This window comes from Carassius carassius, chromosome 7, assembly GCF_963082965.1.
Source record: "Carassius carassius chromosome 7, fCarCar2.1, whole genome shotgun sequence".
Classification (NCBI taxonomy): domain Eukaryota; kingdom Metazoa; phylum Chordata; class Actinopteri; order Cypriniformes; family Cyprinidae; genus Carassius; species Carassius carassius.
The window spans coordinates 30,424,449-30,449,160 of record NC_081761.1 but is presented as its reverse complement, the minus strand read 5'-3'; the positions used below and the strand labels follow the sequence as shown (position 1 = coordinate 30,449,160).

Here is a 24,712-nt window from a genome sequence, read left to right as displayed (position 1 = left end):
GTGAGTGAATGAATGAGTTGGCACCAGCTCCAATAACATTTACTAACACTGAGATGCCGCCTTAGGGTGTACTCACACTAGCCAGTTTGAACCGTGCCCGAGTGCGTTTGACCACCAAAGCGCGGTTCGTTTGACTAGTGTGAGTGCTCCGTACCGTGCCCGGGCGCGGCTCGATTGGCCGGCCCTGGCCCGCTTGGAAGAGGTGGGCCAGAGCACGGTTCAGTTGGACTCGGGCGCGGTTCGCATGCAGTGTGAGCGTTAACCGTGCTCGAGCACGGAACAGGACGCGTGGCGTCACGGTTTTGCGACGCTCCAAAAGCTCAGCTGGTACCTTGCAAACCTCCTCATACGAGCAGCACGATTACGTGAAAATTTTCACGCCACTAAGGCGACACATCTGTTTAACAACAGGCTGTGAGAGGGCTGTGGACCACCGTGGACCAAATGACACAAAATTATCCACAAAGAAAACAGACCGATGGACTCCATTGTGTTCAGAGAGCGCCGCTCTTCCTGTTTATCCCGAAACCGTCGCACCATAATGACGTAAGCGTGCTCCGGCACGAATGCTGAAACCCTATGTGAGTGCAGGCCAGAGGGGGAGTGGGGAGGGGGGGACAATCGTACTCGGGCCCGGTTCATGGCAACCGTGCCTAGTGTGAGTACACCCTTATTGTAGGTCATGTGAAGTCTAAGTCAGTTCCGTTTTCTGTTAATTTTGAGTTGGACATGACTAAAATGAGTCGTAAAGTCAGATGTTAATTCATCTAGTGAGTCATTAGACTGATTCAACCTGATAATTTAAGTTTGAAACAAAAATGTTTGATTCTCTACAAAGAACCAGCACATAGTCATTTGTTCCCAAATGACACTGCAATGTTTCCCTTGCAGTCAGCGGGAACCATGCTGTAGAAAGATAATTACTTAGTCTACTTTATAGTATTTGTTTCACAGTTCTTGGTCTTTCTCATCACATTCAGTTCAGATTGTGAGCTCAAAACTCAGCTCAACTATATTTTTTCCTGCCGTAGTGCTGTAGATTCAGCAGCAGCGTGTCGCTGCCTCTGATTAGTGGTGCAGAAACATCTGTGGCTACTTACGCAGGGTAAAATAAGCATGTGGGGCTTCATCCAGAGAAATCAATAAACACCAAGCCTTTGGTTACACTGTGTTCTAAACATGCAAAAAAATGCAGATATAAATAAGCATTAAGGCAGAAATATACAGAGATTTTAAATGTATACCTCTTGCCCTTTGTAAATTCGTACTACTGAAATGGCTTTAAAGGCTCAAAACTCATTCCTAAAGCTGGATTCTGATTTTTGAAACCAATGTGGGGACCAATCCGAATAGCAGTTCTGACAACTAGTGCTACGCAGGAATTGCCAAATTCCAAGCGTTTTAGATGAAGGTTTGCACATGCCTCCACTCAGATATAAGCAGACGTAATCTGTGAATGCAGTGAGACACTAGAATTTTCACACCCCTCTGTTTAGAAATAGTACATTCCTTGCCTAATACTTTCTACAGTTCTGCAGCAGTGGGGGAGGGTAGAGTGTTCTCTGCCTTCCATGATATTTATCCCCACTAAAATTTGACCATTTTTTTTTATTTATTCTTGGTTCTATAGGTCTTTATTTTTGTTGTGTGTGGTTTTTTTTTTTTTTTTGGACAATGTAATTTAATAGAAATCCCGCAGTTGTTTTGAGTATGTCTTGGCATGTTCAATCATGGCAAGGTCTTGCAGACTGATCTGGTCACTGAGGAAAGCCTTGTTTCATGTTTCTGAAAGATATAATGGCTAGGGTTTAGCAAATATAATCTTTTTGTTAGTTTTTTTCTATTGAAGTATTTTATAAAAAAGACAAGCACAAACATGGTAGAGTCCAACCAGTGCTCCCCTCCCCCCTCCATGTCCTCTTTGTGTGCTCCTTGAGGTAAGGTGCCTGAATCATGACTAATCATGGGCTACACAGAAGAACCGCTGCATTACAGAATCGTATCCCAAATTATTCGATAAAAAAAATTACAATGTTAATATTTTTGCTTCGAGTTGGCTCTAATTGGAACACTTTACTGCTGTTTGGCAGACATAAAAACCCTCTGATTATTTGAACCTCAGAAGTAAATGACCTGTAGTTAGTGTCTGTAGTTTGGAACTCGGACCATTGCAACATCCAAGTTAGCAGTGTCTCCCCCTCTCAGTCCCTACAATGGTATGGTCCAGTAATTTTCCATTGTCTGCTTTGCCGTTTTACTTTGCAGCAAGAGGGTGGAGTTTCACTGCAGTGTGACTGTGCTCTAGAACTACTTTCAGCTAGTTTTGATGTTTCAGCTAATGTATGTTTAAACAGTTTTCAGTTTCAGCTATATCAATACAAGTCAGAAAATTTTGTTAAAAAAGCTAATTTAGAAAGAAAAATCTAAAAGTAAACCCTGAATACAAAAAAAAGTTGCTAAGAGAAATCTATGATTCAGTCATTAGTGTATTTACATAGTGCAGTTCATTTTTCATTGTCAAACACTGTATGGTAGTGTATTTAATATTTATTAACATAAAACAAAAGTAGCACCCCTGTAAAATCCTTGGTACAGCCCTAGCCCTGCCCCTCCCCCACATCTGCTCAGTTTTACTGCTAGGCTCTTGATCGCGGAGGCTAGTCACGCTTGCAGATTTCTCCTCCAAGCAGAAGGTGGCCTGCATTTGATTATAGAAGTGTAAGCTCCCAGCTCTCCGTCTTCCTGTCCTTTAAATTCTTTTCATTAGAATCTTTGTGGTGTTTGTTTAACTAGATTTCTCTAAATGTATGGTTTATCGCAATAAGAAGTGGTTTTGCGATTTTTGTTTTCATTAGCAGAAAAGTGCTAGCACTTTATTTTTTATTTTTAAAGACAATGCATATTTGACTACATGATATTGTTGAGTGTCTAACATTTTATTTAAGTGTCTAACATTATTTTTTAAGTGTATGTTGGTGGTTAACCAGTTTATTTGGGAAGATGTAATGTGGTTCAGGGGTACTCAGTCCTGAGATTTTCCTTTTTAGGTCCATCCCTCTCTAAATCCACCTGTGGTAATTCACAGGTAAATCCTGAGGAGCATGATTAGCTGGTTCAGGTCCTTTTTCGGAACCAATCAGAATCTACAAAACCAAATCTGCACGAAGGTAAATCTTCAGTAGGATTGAGCACCCCTCTGGTAGAACTAACATACTTAGGCCTTTTCTGTTAACAGTATCTGTGTTTTTATAATCTAACACTTCTGAAGTATAACTTTCTAGATGTAATAGATTAATTAGCTTATCCATGCATAATTAATGTCAAGAGATGTTGCTGCTGTCCTGTAACTGACTCGTCAAGCACAAGGTAGTGAAGTGAAGGTAAAGTGGCGTGTGGCCAAGTATTGAGAGCCATACTTGGAATTTGTGCTCTGCATTAAACTCATCCAAGTGCACACACACACACACACACACACAGCAGTGAACACACACACTGTGAACGCACACCCAGAGCAGTGGGCAGCCAATGCTGCAATTGGGGATTCGGTGCCTTGCTCAATGGTCTCACCTCAGTCGTGGTATTGAAGGTGGAGAGAGTGCTGGTTATTAACACCCCCCACCGACAATTCCTGGCGGACCTGAGATTTGAACCTGCAACCTTCAGGTTACAAGTCTGACTCTCTAACCATTAGGCAACGACTTCCTCCTAAGACGAAGAACACCTCACCTGCATGGATTTAAGAGTACCTATAAAAGCGAAGGAATCTGGTGCACCAGATTGAAGCAAAAGAAGAAATCTTTACACTTCCCAGAAGACAGAGAACAATCAAGGCCACCTCTGTATCACATTAGGCTGTTTTGTGGGATCCAAAGCCTTGGTTGATAGAAGACACCCTGGTGAAATTTCACAACCTTCAATGAAGATGGATTGAAAGCCGGCTTTTCTGCTGAAAGAATAATATTCAGCTGCTGGCAGCAACTTCAATGTTAGGAACCAGAGAGCGTCACATGGATGTTCTGTGCAAGCTGGCTAAATGGGACATCATGTAAAATCAAGCTACTTCATTTAAATTTTATCGCCTGTTCTGGTTTACATCACATGGATTGTGCAACTTCAGTTCTTTGGCTTGTCAGCAACCGAGCTGGTGGCCATTTTGAGTTACTGCAGTGCAGAGCTGCAGTGTAAAATGGCAGAGTGAAGGAGGGGCTTTTAAAGAGATCTCGCTGTATGTCTAGCTGAAGTCAGTGTGTGCACGCTTTCCTGCTGTCGTGCCGCGTTTGGTTCCTCTCACTCTAGAGGAGTTTCAGCACCATTGCCTGAAATATTTTCTATTTCACGCACATGCACAACAGTTTTTGTAGGGTTTTCAAAGTGTTATTGAGCAAAGTTTAAATAGGTAACAGAAAAACCAGTTCATTTATAGGTAATATTGACCGCTTAATTTGCTGATTAGAGTTTTAATGCTTTACCAGAAACCTCCAATTGTTTTTAGACACATGAGAGAGTTATCCATGAGTTGTAAACTCGTCTCAACTGGTTTCAGCCTGTTGCTGCTGGTCGTGTCTGTTATTAACTGGCTGTGTATAAACTAGTCGCTAGAGGAAGATGTTTTTATACAAACACTTGTTGTGACAGAGTTTTAGATGGATTCATGTGTTATTATTACACCAGTGGCACTGTAAATATTAGATATTCCGTTGTGGGTCATCTGCACTTAGGAATAGGAACATAGGAACCGACAAACCTACTTAGGAATTCGCTGTTAAGGCATGATGTGGTTTTAAGTGATTTTGTTCACAATAAATTCCCCTTTTTCTCGAATTAAGGGAGTTTATTTGGTGCTAATATAGCACAATAAAGAGCAAAAGATGAACATTAGGTGTTGATAACTAATGCTTTATGAAAATGTAGTTTGGTCTCATTAAAACATCTGTTTATATACATCATATGTACCCAACAGTATTAGCAGTGCTGTAACAAGAAATTCAAAATACAGAGAAGTTATAGCAGGTACAATTATGTAGTATTGAAGTAGCTACCGCTTGTGCAAAACCATAGAGAGCATTGAAAACAAAAGAGAATAAATCTCGTTTTACACCCCGATGGCATAGTTTCTTTATTTTTCTCATCATAGCTGCAGTTGCAGTGTTATGCTCATTTTATTTATTTATTCCCATGTGACAATGCTCCATAAAGCGCCACACTTCCTCCATATGAAAATGTAGAGCTTCAAATCTTCTGATTAAAAAAATCTTGTTCAACCGCATTCAAGGCCTTCATCAGACATTAGGAATATTGGTATAATATTACATGAATATATATTTTTTTTATTGATTTGAACTACTTTTAACTGTCACTGACTTCCTTGTACTCATGCCTGTTGTCTTTTACCGTTATGACTGCACATTCTCCAGCAGTGGGGGAGAGCAAGTGTTCTTACTGCATGTGTTTTACCCCCAGTAAAATTTAAGAACTTCTTTCCCTTTCCCATTATACACTGTGTGTGTGTGTGTGTGTGTGTGTGTGTTTGATTTCTCTCCATAGTTTCATGGAACATTTGTAGTGGTCTTCCAAAGTTTAAAAACAGAAGGACACTGTTTTCTGCTGTAGAGAAACTCTTTTCCTTCCATTTACACTTGGGGTGTTCCTTGATCATAGGATGAACCTGAGAAGTATTAGGTTAATTGTGTGGGTATCTATTAACTTTTAGTGATTGTGGATGGGGCCAAGTATGTTGGCACACAATGGACATTGACCAGCTCTGTGCAGGAGACACGTATCTGGTGTGCACAACTAGATTTGAAGGCCAAACGATCTTTCTGTCCACTCTGAAAGTAAAAACGTTGCGATGAAACAATCACATCGAATCAGATTAGTATGTGCTTTTCTCTGACGTATTTGCACAATACTCCTAAATGTCGTGACTTTAAAAACACAAACCTTGTGTTTTCAAGACGTCCATGCTGCTTTTCCCGGCAGCATTATTTTTCTTAATATCTTTGTGGATCTTGAGGGATTTGTCATATCAGATGTTTCTGAAAATGGGCGGAGATACCAGATTATAAAAATGGAAACCAAGAGCCTGGCGAAATGCAGTGTCACTTGTCATGGCTAGGACAGAAGCACAGATTAATGTTGAAGTGCTTTGGTCGTGTCGCGTCTGGTTGGGAAACAGTGTCAGACCTCTGTATGTGGAAACTCTATGTTAGGAGCTCAGTCAGTTGCAACCTAAATGTCTTAAGGGTTTCACGAGATCTGTGAAATCTGTTGTGCTAATAAATATTTTTCTTTTTTAATTTAGGACTTTAGTCATTTGAACTAGAGTTGATTTGTTTAGATAAGGAAGGTCCTCTGCTTTGTTCCCATGGACTGAATGTAGGCTTTTTTTAATGCCCTTGTCACTTATTTATAGGCACAGTAGAGAGATGACAGGAAAGGATGGGAAAAACAGGAGATCGAACAATGAGCTGGATTAGAATTTTTATCACCTGCATGAACGCTAGAGTTAAATGTGTTGGGGCACATACACTAACAGCTACATCTAGTAAAATGTAGATGGAGGATATTTAGTCTGGTTTTGGGGATAGTTTTACAAAAGCCCTTTTTAATAAGAAAACAATGAATAGAATGTTAGGGATTTAATCAACTTGCCTTTGGGAATAATCCATAAGAGAATCCAAAATTTAAGTAGAATAAGTTATGCGCTTTCATGTGATTTTTATTTTCATTTAAATTTTTTATTGGATTTGATTTTACATGGGTCAAATTTCTAAACAGTGTGAAATGTTCACAAGCTGAGACTCATTCAATGTGACTCGCCTCTTAGGAAAAGTCAGAAGTGATCGGATAAGCTAATCATGCTTAATTGTCATTGTACATTGAAATTGTGACCATAGCTCATTTTGTTGTCAGGATGTTTACATGTGCATGTGACAGCATTTTGACCTTTCACCTAATCATAACCTGTTCTGTGCAGTAGCAAAGATGTTTGTAAAGTATAGAGATTCATGCTCACTGAAAAAGAGCGACTGCATTTAGACAAATTGTCACTTTTTTAAAATGCAGAGCAGATTCAGTTTTGCTCTGCACCCTCTTGTGTTGACAAGTAGCGGTGCATGTGAGACACCCCTCTTCTGGTATAATGGTATGATCCACTTCGCAGTAATTTTCCACCCTGTTTTCTCTGTGCCTGCAGCAGTGGGGGATGGGGTAGTTTTTGCTTTTCAGCACATGGCAGTTTTTCTTTCTTGCTGCTGAGGTTTTTGTTCTTTTATTCTCCTTTTGATTTATAATTTTTTGTTGTTTTTTGGTTGAATGTAATTTTTTTGGAACACTTTCTTCAATCACAGGTTTTAGAACGCCGCTGGTGGATCAGTGAGCTTATAAGAGGTGTTGAGGTGATCATCTCACAGTCTCCTCATGAGTCAAAAAGTGACCTTTTGTTTCATATGATGCTGCACTGTTGGTTGTAATGCTACAATTGTGTGTAGCTACTGTTTTTTTTTTTTTTTTTTTTAATGTATTCTGGTTACAGCCAACACCTTACAAAGAAATGTGCTCCGCCTCTCCACACGAGATCCCTTCCCCCTCCCGTTCTCTCTCTCTCTCTCTCTGTTCCTCTTTTCTGTGTTGTGCGCTTTGAGCTAGTTGGAAACTAGGCATGCTCCTTTTTTTAGCGCTCACTACTAATCAAGGCCTACTCCTGAAGACTACACCTCAAGGTTGTTTTTGTGCGGGTTTCGGTTCTAGAAGACTCTATTCACCATTATATTTTGTAGTGTTTACTCAAGATTAATGGATTTTTTTTTGGTGGATGTTTTATTTTTTAACACTAATTCCAACCAACACTAATTTCATGTTATCATGGTTGCTGACATTTTTGCGAATTTTTTTTTTTTGCGTTTATTTTGGCTTTTAATGTGAATTTTGCGATTCTGACATTATTGGGATCATCATTTTACGATTCCATTCCATGTTTTGGGTTTTCGGATTAGGAAACGGTAAATGCACAAAATCCGTAAATGAGCGTGATTCTTTGCGATCTTTCGGATTTATTATTTTTTTGCTATGAACTTTTCTGATTGTACTTATTTTTAGATTTAAAGGTAGCTTATTTAAATCACTTTTGTTTGCTTATCGTCAAAATGATTTCGGGTATCTGACAGGTATCGACCCTGTAACTTGTTTTCAAGATGCAGTACCGTGTTCTGTTATTTTATGAACCGTTCTTTATTAGCAATCTTCAAGAAGTTAAGTTTCTGAAACCTGGGAGTCCAGATTCTATGGATTCAGGTCTGAGCTTCAGGAGGAGTAGTATTGTAGACCTGAGCCTAGCTTTATGCCGCTGCTCTGACCAATTTGCAACGAGCGTCAACCTCAGTGTCTTTGTGTATAGACTGGGTGGGGGAGGGCCACAGTGAGCCTGTGCGCGCTGATCAACAGTAGAAGAACAAGCTTTGCAGAAGCAGTCAGCGCTTGTATGAAATGAATGGAGGAATACTGTGATGCATTTTATTACTGTTTAGTTTTTGTCACACATGTCTGTTCTTTTTTTGACATGTTGGAATAAGAAAACTTGATGCCGCCTTTTTTGTCTTGTACAATCTAATCACCTGTCTAGCTCCTCACTCAGCAGTTTGTGGTGTTTAGGATGGCAAATTAGTCAAAAGCTATACAATCAATCGAATTTATGTAAAAGTCTTTTTTTCGTGGTTGTCATGGATACCAGACCTCAAAGGAATGGCCGTTGCCAGGAAGTTTAAGGGTGTTGCAAGCGGACGAGATTGTTATATATATAGAAGCCACGTCATTCACACCTGCCAGGATGATTGTTGATGTAGCAGTGCAGCAGCAGTGCGGCTTCCTGTGGATTTATGCTTGCAGCTCTATATTTTTATAGGATGTGTAGTAAAACTAAAAAGATGAGATGAGAATAACTCAAGTAAAGTTGATGTGGAGCATTAGAATGCAATCAAGACAGATGAATTGTTTGGATCCAGTAAGGTGCTTTGATGCTAATAGCAAGTTAAATTCAATACTAGCAACTCTTATTCATGGGAGTACTGAGACAAATAGCAAACTGTTTATTATAAACATTTAGTTGAGCTTTACTGTACTTCGATTTATCTCTGTTTGGTCTTTGCTGAGCGGTGTCATTTTCATTTCATTTCATTTTTTTTATATTTAAGAACTATGCCAGGTGTCTATTTTTTTTTTCTACGGGGTTAGCTTTGAGAGTCTCTTAATGAGCACAGAAAGAGAACACCATCATACCGTAATTTATTTTGAAATACCTTTCCTTTTGCAAAAAAGGTCTTTTTAGATTGCGAATGTCTTAATATTCCCTTTACTTACGAAAATCACTAATCGCAATGTACTTTTGTACCACATATTGTGTGCACAGGTTAGTTTTCTGAGTTTAATATCATTTTATTTACAGGATAGCACAAGCTTTGAGGTTTCTTTAGCTGTTTGCTCAAGTTTTTCTCTTTAGATGATATAAAACATTATTTTTACACAGCTTGCTGTGAGTTTATAATATGTGATCTTTGTTGTAAAATCTGGCTGCAGATTCAGCATGTATTGTAAGCCATACACAGAACTAAGGAAGTATGTCGACTACATTACTAGATAATCAAGAATATGCCAGTGCTCATGTTACGATAAAACTACTGGGTTATGTTAACATTTTGAGTTCCACCAATTAATTAAAATGAGGGAGCTGTACTAAAAACGAACTGAAGGATGTTTGGATCTGGTTTCGAGTTGAAGAATTAATAGTTAAATGAATCTAATTCATGTAGCAGAAATGAGTGCAAATGAAATTGTAACTACATTTCAAAACTAATATTTCAATTTAAAATAATATATATATATATATTTTTTTTAGGATCCTCAAGCGACTGGCTGCCAAATCCATGAACAGGAAATTACGAGACCTCACAGAAGCCTGGTAAGACAAACTAATATCTTATTGTGATTAACACTGAGGCAGAAGTACTAGTCTAGTTTAAGTACGATAGTAGCTTTGAAAATCTGCATTATATAATGAACTCCTCTTGTCGCTAGCAGATTCTGTAGAGTGCTGCTCTTATTGGCTCAGAATTGGACCAATCAGCTTCAGGGGGAGGTCACAAAGTCTGTTCTCCCTCTCTGTATTCTGAAATCACATGCACTGCTGACTGTTACGGCCTACCAACTGGCTGGTTTTGTCAGTTGAACTGAGGAAGGTTATTGGTTTTCATTAGGTTTCTACTCCTTTCACACCAGATGCAAGGTGGTTTTTGGACATCAGAGAGGTTCTTCAGCTCAGACTTATAGTGTGGGTATCTAAACGGATCAGTTTAGTATTTTTACTCTGGCAGTTCTTTTAGGTAGTAGTTAAGCCAAAGTCTTACTCCAGGGTTTTAGTTAATGATTTTGTTCCAGTTAAAGAAGGGTACTGTGATCAAGGCCAAGAGAATATTCTAGAACAGCAGAAAGTTGTGTTTAGATGAGTGACAGTGACACCTTGTGGTCACACTTCAGTAAAGGCACTTGTACTTGGTCAGATTAATCAGTTGTGTTGAGTACTGGATGGAGTTATCCAAGTAGCCTGTTTAGGATATTAAACATTTATCCTCCCATTGTTTTTCCGCAGGTGAAAATGGAAGTAGCTGTACCAGAGGAACCTCAGAAGAAAATCTTTCGTGCACGCAAAACGATGAAGATGAGCGATCGGCAGCAGCTGGAAGCTCTGCATAACACCTTGGCAGCCGCCACCTCCAGCTCCGCTTCTTGCTCATCTTCCTCATCACCACCTCAGACACCACTGGTCAACGGTGCCCACACCGAAAAGGAGAAGGAGAAAGTCAAGGAGAAAGATCAGAATCTTAAAGAAGCCGACTTGACGTCATCTGCCCCTGATTCAGCTCACTGTCCCACTTCTCCATCTTTCACCCTCTCTCGATCCCCTTCTCCACCCAACACACAAACTACCTCACCTCCTATGGATCTTGATGACCCCCTTGTGGCCGCAGATGAGAAAAAGGAGACAAGCAATAAAAGTCCCTCCTCTTCTCTTTCTGCTTCCCCTTCTGGGTTGCACTGTGATCCAGAGGTTAAAGAAGGATTTCTGTGCTTGAGCGAAGAGGATGAAATCCAAGCAGACAAAGATGAAAAAGACAGTAGTGGGGAGAAGATGAATGCAGATGATGAGAAAGAGGACCAAAAAGATGAAAAGGGCACTTCTGAGATTGCAGGAGGTGAGAATTTCTAGAGACTCGACCTGCCTGCAAGCTGCTGGTCAGTCTATGAGTTCAGGGAGGTCAGATATTAAATTTCTCTCATTTATTCCTGTACAACATATTTGCGGAGACTGTAAAAAATTCTATTTTGTAAATACTTAAAAATCTGAAGTGAAACATAAGCTTTTCCCGTTCGTATTCTTGTAATATACTTTTTTAGCATTTACCAATCAACTAGCAATTTTGAGAGAATACTGAATTATTTTGCTGTCATTAAGCAGAGGGAGAATTCACCCAAAAATGAAACTGTCGTTACTTGCTTTAAGTGGACCACAAATTGAGTAATGTTAAGTCGAAGTGGTTAAAAAGTTTTACCCCATTAACTTATTGTATTGACAAAAGCTGCAACGTTTTTCAATATCATTTGTGAAAAGTCTAACTGTTTTGGAACAATGTGGGTGACAAAATGAAATTTTATTTGTTCAAGGTTGAACTCTGCCTTTAGACTTACTCTATAGACTCAGAATGGTTTAATCATTTTGAAACCCAAAATCTACCATTACTGTTGGTTTAAGAGATTTGTTATAGCTCAATAGTTTTGACATGAAGTTTAGCATTTGAGCTAGCATTGCTTAAGTTTAGCCCTGCATTAAAGTCTAAACCCTTCCTCTGTTTCTACTCCACAGCAGACAACAGTGCCTCTGCTGGTACAAAGAGATCGTTGTCTGAGGAGAACGAGGAAGATGACGAAGTAATCAAGGATGAGAGAGAAGGAAAACGAGCAAGGCTGGACGGTGAAGAGCTGGAGGCTCAGATAGAGCTGAAAATCACCGGCAATGCTGGGAGCCGGCATAAACTGGAGAAGGTTTGTTATATCTTTTTTTTTTTTAATCATATCTATAAACAGCATTTAGTTGCATACTCTATACAACGTCACAGTCATATAACTGAATGGGAAACAGAGATATGTGATTACAGTAAATGATTCTTAAAGGGATACTTCACCAAAAACATAAAAAAAAAATTATTTACTCATAAAAGATATTTACAAGCCTTTTGTTCGTCTTTGAAGCACTAATGAAGAGGGTGTCCTGAAGAGACACTATTGCTTTAATTTAGGTTTGTAAACATGGAAACATTGATAACACACGTAAATGGATCCCATGAAATATGGTAAACAGAGGCTCAACTTTACCCGTTTCACACAGGAGCAAAACTTATTGGTTCTCACTTGTCTGAATTTTCTTTTGAGTTTTGGGAATTCTCTGTAATAATGGATATTGGTTGATAACGTTCATGATAGACATCCGAAGGTCTTCTGTAACAAAGTTCAGACGTAAGACACTTTTAATTCTTTGTCTCGCTCTCTTGTTATCAGATGGTACAGCAGTTAGTTGAGGAACGGTTACGGGTGCTACAGTTGACTGTATTTGACCGAAGCATAATAGAGCTGAAAGAGAGAGTGGAGAAGATTGACAACGCAACCAAACAGCAGAATACAATGCAGCATATTAACACACTACAGGTGAGTTTTGAAGTTCTACAATAGGTAATAGAATGGGACTGTGAAACTTGATACTTAAAATCAACAATGATGCGTTTTCATTTTAGGCTAAGATTTCCAGGCTGGCCAAAAAGTTTGGTGCTGCTAATCAGGCCTCGGAGAACTCGAAGAGAACTCAAGAGGTAAAACAATTCAGTTATTGTGTGATTCGGTCTAACTGTTTTAGCGAAAAACATTATGGGGGTTTATGTAATAAAGATACAAGCCAGTAATGGTCTTTATCCATAAATTAAAATGCACTTTGTTTCCTGTTAATCAGGCTCATGCTGCCGCCGCTGCTGCTCAGTCCAACAATGCATCCAACATGACTACACCGCAACGGTAAAATAGCTGACACATCAACCTCTATCCTCACAAGATCCTTCACTATTGCAAAACATTACTTTTTTTTTTCTTTTTACTTTTTTTTTTTTCAAAAGTATTAAAATAATCATAAAAAGACACACATTCAGCTGTCAAAGATGTACCTCTATTGTAGGTTTACATAGAAAAACAACAAAAAGCACAATTGAATGCAATCATGCGTTTTCTGTGTCTGGCCCTTAACTTGCCAGCAGCTATACAGTTCACCATTCAAGTTAAACAAAGAGCTAGCTAACCAAATAAGCCTTGTAGACACTTAGTCACAGACTAATTGTTAAAACTCCACATATTAGTGCTGCAATTTGTAATTTAAAAAGCTTTAGTAAGTAACATTTGAAATGCTTGTGCTATTGCCATTATTCTAATGCTTCCGTACCATTTCTGTTCTTTTTACAGGACTGTTAAAACCACAATGGATCCCAAACTGTCAAGTCCAGTCACTGGATCTAATTCAACTGGTGAGCTTTTTAGTAATCTAATTCTAGTTCTTGTTTGAACTCTCAAAGTAATATCTTATTAAACTCAAACATTCTTTTTCTTTCTTTGCTCTTCAGCGGTCCCAGCCCAGCCCAAACCTCTGTCCACACCGACTACGCCAACCTCCTCCACGCTAGCTTCTCCTGCACCCATTCTACAGATCATTTCCACAACAACGAGCTCCACTCCTTCATCCACCTCTTTGCCTGGCCAGTCTCAGACAGGCACCCTACTACTAAAGACTGGACCCAGTACAGGGGTCATGACTAACACCCCAGCAACATCGGGGGGTCAGTCAGTGTCTATACAGCCTCTGTTAATTCAGCTGCCTTTAGCAATGGCAAATGGGCAAAGCGGGGCATTGGTTAATACTGCCAATGGTGTCGGTTTAATACCAGTGTCGTCATTGTCTACGGTTAGTAGCAACAATAAGGCAAAGATGACCACACCTGCTACCACCTTCATCCTGCAAAAACCAGTGGGCAGTGTTGTTTCATCTTCCTCGACCTCGTCAGCTCCGGTGGTGTCCTTAGCGAGAGCGGTGTATCCGGGTGGCACAGGGACTGTCAGTTCACCCAGCACAGGGATATCTGTGACTACAGCCCGAACGCCTACACAGTGTGCTGCTGTTGTGGGAGTGAGTACAGCGGCTTCTTCTCCAGGAACCACAGGACCTGCGGCGACAGGATCAGCGGCAGCTGCAGCTGGTCCACCATCGGCTTCCGCGCTGGCCTCAAAAACAGGTATAACAGAACAACTATCCTCTGGCCTCCTTTTATAATAGCAGCTAAATGGAAGGTGCTTTATTTTTTGTATTTTTGTTGGTTTTTGAGGGATATAGCACAAAGTTATTGTATATTTAATGCAAGTAATAATACTGAATTATTTAAATACTTTAAGAAATTTAAAGGAATAGTTCACCTGAAAATGCCATTAATTACTACCTCATGTCGTTCCAAACCTGTAAGACCTTCGTTCATCTTCGCAACACAAAAAATACTTTTGATGAAATATGTGGTTTCTTTCTCTATTTTTTTTTTTTTATGGCCCAGAAAGGTAGTAGACATCATTAAAATAGTCCATGTGATCTCATGTCATTTTTTTTTTTTCATTTATGCATGAAAAGTATTCTTGTAGCGTCTTTAACATTACAGTTGAACCACTATTTTAATGATGTCTTTACTACCTTTCCGGGCCGTTAACTGCTGTCTATTCAGGGTCAGAAAGCTCTCGGATTTCATCAAAAATATCTACATTTGTGTTCTGAAGATGAATGAAGGTCTTAGGGGTTTAGAACGCAATGAGAGTGAGTAATTAGTAACAGAATTTAAATGTTTGAGTGGTTTCATTTTTTAGTTTTTAAAAAGTTGGAAATTAAGATTCTTATTGTGCCTATAAAGCTTTTGCAGTCTGTCGCAATTATGTAAATTAATTATAATTTTTGTTTTGTTTTTGCATGAGTATTCCCACATCGCTTTATTTATTATATAGTATTATGTATGTATATTTGAAAATTGTATGGGCGGTTTCATAATCTAATTCTCTCATTTGAAACAGATAATCAGGCCTCAACACCGAAAACACCCTCTCAGGTAAGCAATGTTTCATTGTAAATATAGTTTAAAATATAATTTCAAATACCAAAAAAAAAAAAGTGTACTTTTGAACTAATTTGTACTCCTCTTCTCTCTACAGACCGGGCGGCCCAAAGGTTCTGTGATCGATCTGACAGAAGATGATGATGATGTTCAAGGTAAAACACAGCTGCTCTTTATTGCTCAGCCTTAAGGTGCCAGATACATTAACAAAATTTCCCAGTTAAAAAAGGGTCCATTGTCTGTTAATACTGTAGCGATGTTTGAAGATGAACAGCTCACATAAGTCACTTTAGAAGGGAATGTTTTCACCTTCACCCAAAAAGATTGTGTGGATTTCTAGATTACCAGATTTTCTCAAAAATGTTGCTAAATAACTTTAGCATGGTGTTCAATCCAGTATTTGTCTCTCTGCTAAATTTTCTCATCACTAGTTATTCCTCCTGCTCTTTAAGCTACCAGTTAGTTATATTTCTTAATTTTTTCTGTTATCCAGTGACCGGAGTCCAGAAGGCCACTGTTTCTCCCATCACTACCCAGCGTGCATCTGGGCCTCCTCCTTTAGTCAGCTCTACCACTAATGCTGGTGGGTGAAAAGTAGACCTTTTTTTTCCCTGTTTCCCTAACTACTTTTTGGCTGTAGTTATAAAATTCTGAGCTGTATGCTGACATGGTTTGTTTTATATTTTCCCTTGTTCAGGAGCTCGATCAGCACAACGTTCCTCTGTGGTGAGTGTGCTGCCATACAAATATTATAAAGATGATACACTTAACATTTATATTTTTAACACATTATGCCTCTTATAATCTTTCTTCCCTTCACTCATTGTTCTCTCAGGATTCTCCATCTCTATCCCGTCCAAGCTCCTCTTCCTCCACCACTCTTCCTCCATTACCACTGGCACCATCACCACCGGCACGTCTCCCCCCCGAGGCTGCCCACACATCGCCTCCACAGCAGCCCCAGCTCAAACTGGCCCGCGTCCAGAGCCAGAACGGGATCGTCCTGTCCTGGTGTGTGGCAGAAACTGATCGCAACTGCGCAGCTGTAGATACCTATCACCTGTACGCCTATCACCAGGACCACCAGGGGGCAGCATCGGGTGCTTCGGCTCAGTCACTGTGGAAGAAGATCGGGGAGGTCAAGGCTCTGCCGCTGCCCATGGCATGCACCTTGACCCAGTTTGTGTCCGGGTCCACATATTATTTTGCCGTCAGGGCCAAGGATGTGTATGGCCGCTTCGGTCCTTTCTGTGAACCGCAGTGCACTGACGTCATTAACTCAGCATCCTCTACGTCATCCTAAAATAATTCCAGATGAGGGTGGGGTGGTTCAAAAGGATTTGGCCGATGGAAGTATGATGGCAGATTTGTAATTGTTACAGAATTGTTAACTATGCGCAGACCACTGGTTTAGTCTTGCCTTTTGTGTTAGGAATTGTAGGGAATTTAAATAGGTTGTCGAATGCAAATGGAAATACAAATAATCATCAGTGCATACAGACACGCATACACTATTTGTTTCAACTTGTTTTTTAGTTTTACAATAAGGAGGGAACTATCAGACTTAAATTGTGCTTGAAATTGTATTTTCCTTGTGCAGAATGTTCAGAGTTAAGTATTGTTTTTGAATTTCTTTCTCTCGCTTTTTTTATTTTTTATTTTTTTTAATAAAAGGATATTCAATACATTGCACCGATTTATCCATTATAGATCTCGGTCATTAGCTACAGGACAGGGAAGCTGGGGTGTTAAAGGTTTTGTAATGTTTTTTGTCTGGTACCCAGACACTGCAAAATGACACTCAATAAAAGTATTGATCTATTTAAAAAGGTTTCTTTTTCATTTGTTTACTCTACAATACAAACTATTAAATGACATGTACAAGACCCTGTTAGAAATATTTCAAACTGTTCATGCATGGATCTAATGTATAGTCAAAGTGCAGTATTATTATTTTTTTATCACTGTAATATGCTTTTAATTATCTGCATGTTTCCTTACCTTATGATTTATCAGACTTTGAATTGTTATCTGTTGTTTTACGATTCAGTCTAGCAACGGAGGGATAAGTCACAAGAAAAGCTCCCGTTCCCGTTCAGCTTCATGGCAGTGCCTCTGTTCTGTTCAAGTATTGGATATGAGTTCTGCCACATAGCCATTTGCCACATGACTGATGAATCCCTGAGTTCCAGGAACATTGAGAATGCTTTTGGCACCACAACAATGCCACAGTCCCAAGGCCTTTATTACAACGATCCCAAAATGTGATGTGGAAGGTCTTAAGCCTGGAACACACCAAGCCGACGCAGACGAACTAGTGGCAACGAAAACAGATTTTACCCTTAGTGATATGTTGCTTAAATATAGGATATTTATATAATATTTTACACTTATTTTGAAGGACCATCGTTGGAGCAATAAAACCAAACCTTTTCAAAAGTTATTTTATTAGTTAACACACTAATGCAAAGTTTCAAGGAGAGCTGCATATAACAAAAACACAATCAGTGTTTCCAATTACTGTTGAACCCTTGCAAGGTCAGCATATGCTAGAAAACCCAGAAAAAAAAAACGAGATTAAGATTAACAAGAGAAAACAAAATCTGACGGAGCCTTGTAGCTATACTACAGTGTAGTAGCTATGGAATTTCCTCTCAGACAAAGAAGAAATACAGAACATGAGAAAAAAACTTAGCAGTCATCAAATATCCAGGAGAAGCTTCAGAACATTTACAGGCTGAATTCACAAAACCTACCGCAGCTTTAAAACTTTTACTTGGATGATTGAATGGTCTTTGAGTGGAGCAAACATTCAGTGTGGACCAGACTTCGTGCCATTAGTCAAAAGTCTGGATATTTAAGAATACATGTCTAATTTCCACCTCACAAATATTAAAAAGGTTGCAGAATATTTTCTATGCATGTTGCAGGAATGCTTGTTCGTGCCCTCATAACTTTACAACTTGCTTATTGTAATGTGCTATTGACTAGATGTCCATTTGTTTGTGTGAACACGTTTATTCACAGTTTATTCAGTTTAACCAGATCTAAAAAAATAAAGATAATCAGCATTCACCAGTGCATTTTATTTACCAACACAAATGTCAATATATTTTTTTTTTCATTTGCCTACCTGTTCTGTGTAAAGCTCTCTTAGAAGAATATGTACTCTGAAAAGTCCTACGCAGTATAATTAAATTGAATGAAAATTATATTAAACAAAACTGTAATCTCTAGATAACGAGAATAAGCAGAATTGCACTAGTGAAGTTTGCACGAACATACTATTGAGCAGATTTGACCTACATGTTCTTCCTAGACTGGCCACAAGGGGGCAGGCAAAGACGAGCAATTTCGATACAAAGGTCGCAGACTGCCTCAGATTCATTTAGTCACAAGCTTATTAAAAAAATTGTAGTAGGTCTATATTTGATACATCTCGGCAAAAATACATTCTTCAGTTTGATCAGTTTTAGAAACCATGTAAAGAGGAGTTTCAATTTAACAAAGAGCCTTATATCGGTGTTAAAAGAGTTTCTGTAATATTTTAAGTACAGTAATATGAGAACCTAAGTTTCGTAAGACTAAAAAACACGAAAACATTTTTTGCAATGTTAACGAGTAAGCATGGCTCATTCTTGAAACAATTATATAATATATAATGTATATTTCAAAGTATATGATTATTTATTTCTTCAAATTTAATCAGTAGGCCTAACTTCAGTTTTCTTTCGTTCTAAACAACATTTTATTTTCGTTCTAAATTAAAGCTGGAGCAGCTTCAGAGAATGTGACGTGTTGACCTTTCTTTGAGTTATGATTGGTAGGATGAACCGAGAAGAACAGAATATGTAATTAGAGTCTGAGCACGCTATTCGTGAGAAGGAACGCCCTCCGAATGATTTCATCCAATCACAGTGTTCAACAGGTGTGGCGACGGAGTTAATGTTGAGAGCGTTTTGGCGGTAAATTGAAAATCCTTTTTGGACCAGTATCATAAACGGACAGAGTAAGTTCACTGTTATTGCTGCTGCAAACAGTGTGGATGAAATTAGCTGACAGAAAAATGGTGGGGACATGTCCTTGTCTTCCTCAAAGTAAATGACATCAATGATGCAGCCAGTATTGATTCAGTTATATTCAAATTGTACGTTGGCTACATGAATGCCAAACAGGGATAATGTGGCTTTTATAGTGATCTAGGGTTAGTATTTAGGAATCTGTCATTGATGTGCAACCCTTTAGGATCAGTTTATCCCAGTTATGAGAGTGGCACGTGTCAGGCCTGAGTTGGTAAACTGTATTCCTTAACCTTTTCAATTGAAACAATCCTAAGGTCTTTATGCACACACATTGCACAGTCCTTCTGTAACTCTCCTTTAATTTTTGTTTATTTCCAAATGATCAACAGACAGCAACAGGCAGACAGACTGTGTGAGTTTTAAAAAAAGAATGGAAGACAGGTGCCAAGAAACGGAGGATCAAAAGCACAAATGATCAGTAGCTCAAGCCAAGAATCCAGAGAAAGAGAGTGAGACCTTTATAGAGCACACATCTGAGAACCAGACATTCACATCTACACAGAAAACTCAGACTCATCACAGATTGAGTAGTGCACAGAATCCGTATCTGAGCAGGACTGGGCAATGTTCAGAATTAAGAATTGGCTGCATTTCAATTAATTAGTTGGAATTTTAATTGAATTGCACACATACCACAGAGTATTTTTTATAAATATTTTTATAGAAATTATATAAATGTGCATATATTTTTGAGTGTATATATATATATATATATATATATATATATATATATATATATATATATTTAATACTGTAGTAATGCTACTTTGTTACATTATTACAGAACTACAGATTAAACTGCACAGAAATGTAGGTACATGTACATCTATATAGTGTCAAATTCATATGTTTGCAGCCTCATTCATATTTATTTTGACTGACATGAATTGAGAAGACATTCTCTGCTCTTCTTTTTCTTCCTTTCTTTCTGTCTCAGTTGTGCAGTTATCCTGTAGAGGGCTCCCTCTCATTCTCCTTTATCTGCCACACTCCTACTCCACAGCGCTCCATCTGCACGGGAGGGGAGAGAGAGAGAGAGAGAGAGAGAGAGAGAGAGAGAGAGAGAGAGAGAGAGAGAGAGAGAGAGAGAGAGAGAGCTCAGTCTCCATGTGTGGAATTCTTGTGCAGACATTGCAACCATTACACCTCTTCCTACTGTTCTGCCTCAGTCACTGTCTGTGGAAAAGGGCTATTACTTATTAATGCAAACGGAGGACTCCTACAGAAGCCAAGAGAAAGAAAGAGAGAAATAAAGTGTGAGAGAGAAAGAAAGAAAGAGAAGGACTAAAGCAACAACTGGATGACAGGAACAAACTGACTGCCTTTCCGTGTTTTAAAAGAGAAGAAGAAAAACGGAAGGCACTGGACTATTTGTTTTTTTCTTTCGTTTTGTTTTTTTCTTTTTTCTCATCGTGGTGCTGGGAGGCACATCATCTTTTCATTTATTCGCTCTCTCCATCATTTGCCTCCTGATCTATTTCTCCATCTATATGGTGTATAATTTTGTCTATTTATGACGAGACAGGAGAGAAGAGAAAGAAGGGGCAAGTTTCTTTGTTTTAGTTTTTTACTCTACCACTCTTTTTTTACTATTTATGACCCCCTTCATTCCTTCACCTGTCCCTCCTTGCCATCTCTCTCCTCCGATCATCCCCTCTTCTTTCCATCCCTCCCTCCATCCCTAAAGTGTGATGCTCACTGAATGAAAGTTGGGTTAGAATTGTGAAAGAGACTCAAAAAACCATCTCCACATCTCCTTATCAGTTTATAATTATTTTTCTTTCTCTCTTTTTTTTAAACAGTTCTTTTAGTCCTCCACCATCTACCCTCACGTATCACTCTTTTTTTCCCTGGATGCTTTAATATTCTTCTAGGTAGGTTTAACGGCTTGTTTAGTGTCTGTCTGTTCTGTTTGTCTGTGTGTGTGTTTTTGTGTGTTCCTTCTTTACATGCACATAAAACACACATCGACACACACATACACACACATGCATTAAACTAATGGACAGCCAGTTATCAAAAATTACGTATCATTTCTCCATGTCCATTTTTACCCTTCTCCAACCCTGTCCATTTTACTTATGAACAGCAAGACATTTGTTTCCCGTCATTCTTTCTTTAGTAACACACTTACACACATCTGCTCTTGGACTTCCCGTTCTGAAATATCCTCCATTCATCTCCAGTGTCCAGTGCAAGCATCAATGTCCTTTATTTCAGTTGAGAAGTCAATGCAGAAACATTTCAGTTGAGCTTCTGCTTTGACTGAGATGGGTGAGGTTGGTGCGACTGCTTAATTTGCGGTTCTTGGACACATTTTGAACTTGATTTGTGTTGTTGGCAGCTTCCTCTGTGCTGGTGAAACATGAAATCTGATTTATGAATAATAGATTGGTATTTGCTCCAAATATTGATTAGGTTTTCTTTTTTGTCTCACCTGCTTGCGAGCTCGAGTCCATTTGAGTTGTTATGTTCCTTTCTTCTTTTTATTTAGTGTTTAATTTTCTGCTGGTGCTCACCAGCTTTTTATCTCATTTTATCCATCCATTTATCCCCTTTCGGACAGGCTGTCACCTCCTCTTCTTATCACATCTCTTGATTTTCTTTTTACTCTTTGAGGGTCCCTATTTTAAGCTGTCGTGCATGACCACTGTATGACCGTTAGCTCATTAGAAAATGAAAACTTTCCACTCCCCACTTTAAGTTATTTATATCCCTTATTTATCCTCCTTGTATTAACCATTTGCACTTTATTTTATACATCATTTTAATTCAGAACTGCCTTCTTTGATTTGATAGTCTCTATTAGTATTTTCATTTTATAGAATATAGTTTTAATTTACCTATGAATATAAAAAAAAGAAACAAGAGTTTGATTTTTCCTTGGTTTTCAGTTCATTTCAAATGAATCTAAGAAAGGGATGGTGATCCAAGAAGAGACACTGTGACGCAAATGAAGACTCCCTTTTCCATTCATACTGATATTTGATTTTCTATGCATTGTATTTAGTTTATATATGCTTGTGCTTTCTTTTTGGTGACTGGTTTGAAATGTCAATTAACATTTAGTTTTAGCAGATTTGTTTTTTTAAATACGATTTTTCGTAGACATCCCAAATTCATCATCTTCATCACAATTTTCCTTATATATGGACTGTATGAAAAAACCCCCAAAAAGCATCTCACTTGCCTGTTATTGGGCGAAATGGACATATCAAGGCGACCATCTTGTCTTATGTTTTTAAATGCTTGCACTCGCCCTCTGTCTTGTGTTCCACATTTTTGTAAACATTATCCAAATATTAATGATGAAATGCCACAGGACAGTTAGACTGGTAAGTAACACGATAAAATGTCACATAAATTGATTTGTATAACTTTGTAAGTGTGTTACTGTGTGTTTGTGAAACATGCATGTCCTTTCTATGGCTCTAAATAGACTAAACTTCATCTATTACATATTAATTAAGCACTTAGTGTTGAGTACTCCATGTTAGATCTACTCAAAAAAAAACAACAAAAGGGGAAAAAAAGAAAAGCTTCCGAAGCCATCATCAAATTTGACATTTTTCTCAACATCATTTGCCAGAAAACGTGCTGATACTGAAGATACTGTTCTCTTCTTTTCCAATAGTGTCATTAGAAGGACCCAGCAAAGGACGTACATGGATACCTGAACCAATGACGATTTAAGACCAGACGTAGCTGCTTCAGCTCTTTCACTACCAGGCAGCAAGCAGCTCCAGAGTTTGTGGACTTGTTTGTGGACAGATCAAAATGGACTTTTAGACTAATCAAGAAAAATTGTCATCCTTTTTTCAATTTCTATCACATTTTGTAGCCAACGTAGACTTTGTCCTGGTTCATTTTCAATTTTAAGTACATTTATTATACAGATTTGATATAAGACTTAGCTTTTCTTCATTGACTGAACATCGTTTTCATAGCTCATACATCCAAAGTCTTACTTGTCTTTTATTTTGTCTTCATTTGTGAGCCAGGCGTCTTTCTTAATTTTCTTGAGTGACTTTTCTTAATAGTTTTGATTCGATAGACAATACCTGTGCTCAGTCATCCAGGCTGGATTTACAGTAGGGGCCAACACTTTCATCCACGGTCTCTACACCAGTCCTACGTTTTCTTGCCAATCTCTCAAACTACTTCAAAGGTCAGTCACTCCTCCATCCAGGGCTATGAGAGGAAGAGACAAGACCCAGTTCACATCAACATGCAAGAGTTGAGGAGAGAGAATGGGAGTTGGGCTGGCAATGTTCAAGGTAAGGCAAGAACTCTGTTTTCTTTTCCTTTCTGATGTTTTATAGTACTTAAAGAATAGTGTACACTACCATTCAAAAGTTCGGGATCTGTGAACGTTGTGTTTTAGGGTAATCGGAGGTGTCTGTTAAATTAATGGATAATGTCCTGGCAGATATTAGATATTCTTTTTTTTTTTTTTTTTACAGTGTATATTTTTTTTTTTATCAAATAAATGCAGCTTTTACCTCAATTGAATGGCCATCAAAAAAAGAAAAAGCTTTTTGCCCACAGTATGGTGCTAATGGTCCTAAACGGACCTGGCCAAACCACTTAGTTTAACCTATCAACTGGCATTGAGTTAACATCTTGATTAACTGCTTCTTTTTTATTTTTTATTGATTTGGTGCAAAAGTGTTACACAAATGGTCAGTTCATTCAAATAATAAGTCATAAAAGAGATGTTAGTATGTACACTATATTGTATGCTGCCCATTTTGACAAATCTACCAGGATACATTCAACATATACGCGACATTTGCATAGAACATATACTGTAACAATTTTAAAACTAGTAATGGTAGAATAATATTCTGAACATAGCCAACCATTCTCGATCTTTGATGTGCGCTTTTAAGCACACACGTTCACTCTCTCTCATCGCCATTTTATCTTTTGTCACTTATTCAAAGGCCTTAACGACATGTCTGTTTTTCCTTCCAGGGCTGTAATTTTCTGTTTTCTCAATGAATGTGTGTGTTTGTGATCCTCAGTGCGCCATTATCTTATTTTCATACAGGCGTTCACCCAAATGACTCTTGGTCGTGCTGCCTTCTATCCAGTTTGAGTAATGTGTCCGTGGTCTGGGTCAGACATTGTAGCTAAGTGGGTTAATGAAAGTGATAAATACTGAGAAAGAGAGAGGGGGTAAGAAAATAGGGTGAGAAACAGACGGAGAGGTCGAGCTGCCTTTCACTCCCCTGCTCTCTTTTCTCAAGCTGCTCCAGAGACACTCCTCATCGCCGTTAGGCTCTTTCTTGGGAAAACGCGAAAGTAGTTAACAGATCTGAAAACGTCTGATGATGCTTCCCCCACGTATCGTCCTCTTAAGATGCGCTGCTTCTGATAAACATGAGGTGACAGCGTTTT

The 24,712-nt window shown here is 38.6% G+C and overlaps 2 protein-coding genes across 10 annotated transcripts in view; both read left to right on the top strand.

The window, feature by feature from the left end:
- atf7ip (activating transcription factor 7 interacting protein) overlaps positions 1-17,056 on the top strand; it is a 43,315-nt gene extending 26,259 nt beyond the window's left edge. For 4 of the 6 annotated variants that reach the window (XM_059554513.1, XM_059554514.1, XM_059554511.1 and 1 more), the window contains exons 2-14: positions 9,890-9,952; positions 10,640-11,243; positions 11,912-12,090; positions 12,604-12,750; positions 12,837-12,911; positions 13,049-13,110; positions 13,549-13,610; positions 13,707-14,372; positions 15,187-15,221; positions 15,325-15,382; positions 15,721-15,810; positions 15,925-15,953; positions 16,063-17,056. In XM_059554513.1, the coding sequence (XP_059410496.1) occupies positions 10,646-11,243; positions 11,912-12,090; positions 12,604-12,750; positions 12,837-12,911; positions 13,049-13,110; positions 13,549-13,610; positions 13,707-14,372; positions 15,187-15,221; positions 15,325-15,382; positions 15,721-15,810; positions 15,925-15,953; positions 16,063-16,530 (2,469 nt within the window). In that variant the 5' untranslated portion in view covers positions 9,890-9,952; positions 10,640-10,645 and the 3' untranslated portion in view covers positions 16,531-17,056. Of the gene's footprint in view, positions 1-2,663; positions 2,719-3,085; positions 3,168-9,889; positions 9,953-10,639; positions 11,244-11,911; positions 12,091-12,603; positions 12,751-12,836; positions 12,912-13,048; positions 13,111-13,548; positions 13,611-13,706; positions 14,373-15,186; positions 15,222-15,324; positions 15,383-15,720; positions 15,811-15,924; positions 15,954-16,062 lie in introns of those variants that run through there. The other 2 variants (XM_059554515.1, XM_059554510.1) reach the window with 2 other exon arrangements.
- Positions 17,057-20,383: 3,327 nt separating this feature from the next.
- The window catches only part of LOC132143896 (glutamate receptor ionotropic, NMDA 2B-like), a 97,672-nt gene continuing 93,343 nt past the window's right edge, over positions 20,384-24,712 (top strand). For 3 of the 4 annotated variants that reach the window (XM_059554509.1, XM_059554508.1, XM_059554506.1), the window contains exons 1-2: positions 21,732-22,644; positions 22,944-23,586. In XM_059554509.1, coding sequence (XP_059410492.1) covers positions 23,560-23,586 — 27 coding nt within the window. In that variant the 5' untranslated portion in view covers positions 21,732-22,644; positions 22,944-23,559. Of the gene's footprint in view, positions 21,184-21,731; positions 22,645-22,943; positions 23,587-24,712 lie in introns of those variants that run through there. The other variant, XM_059554507.1, reaches the window with a different exon arrangement.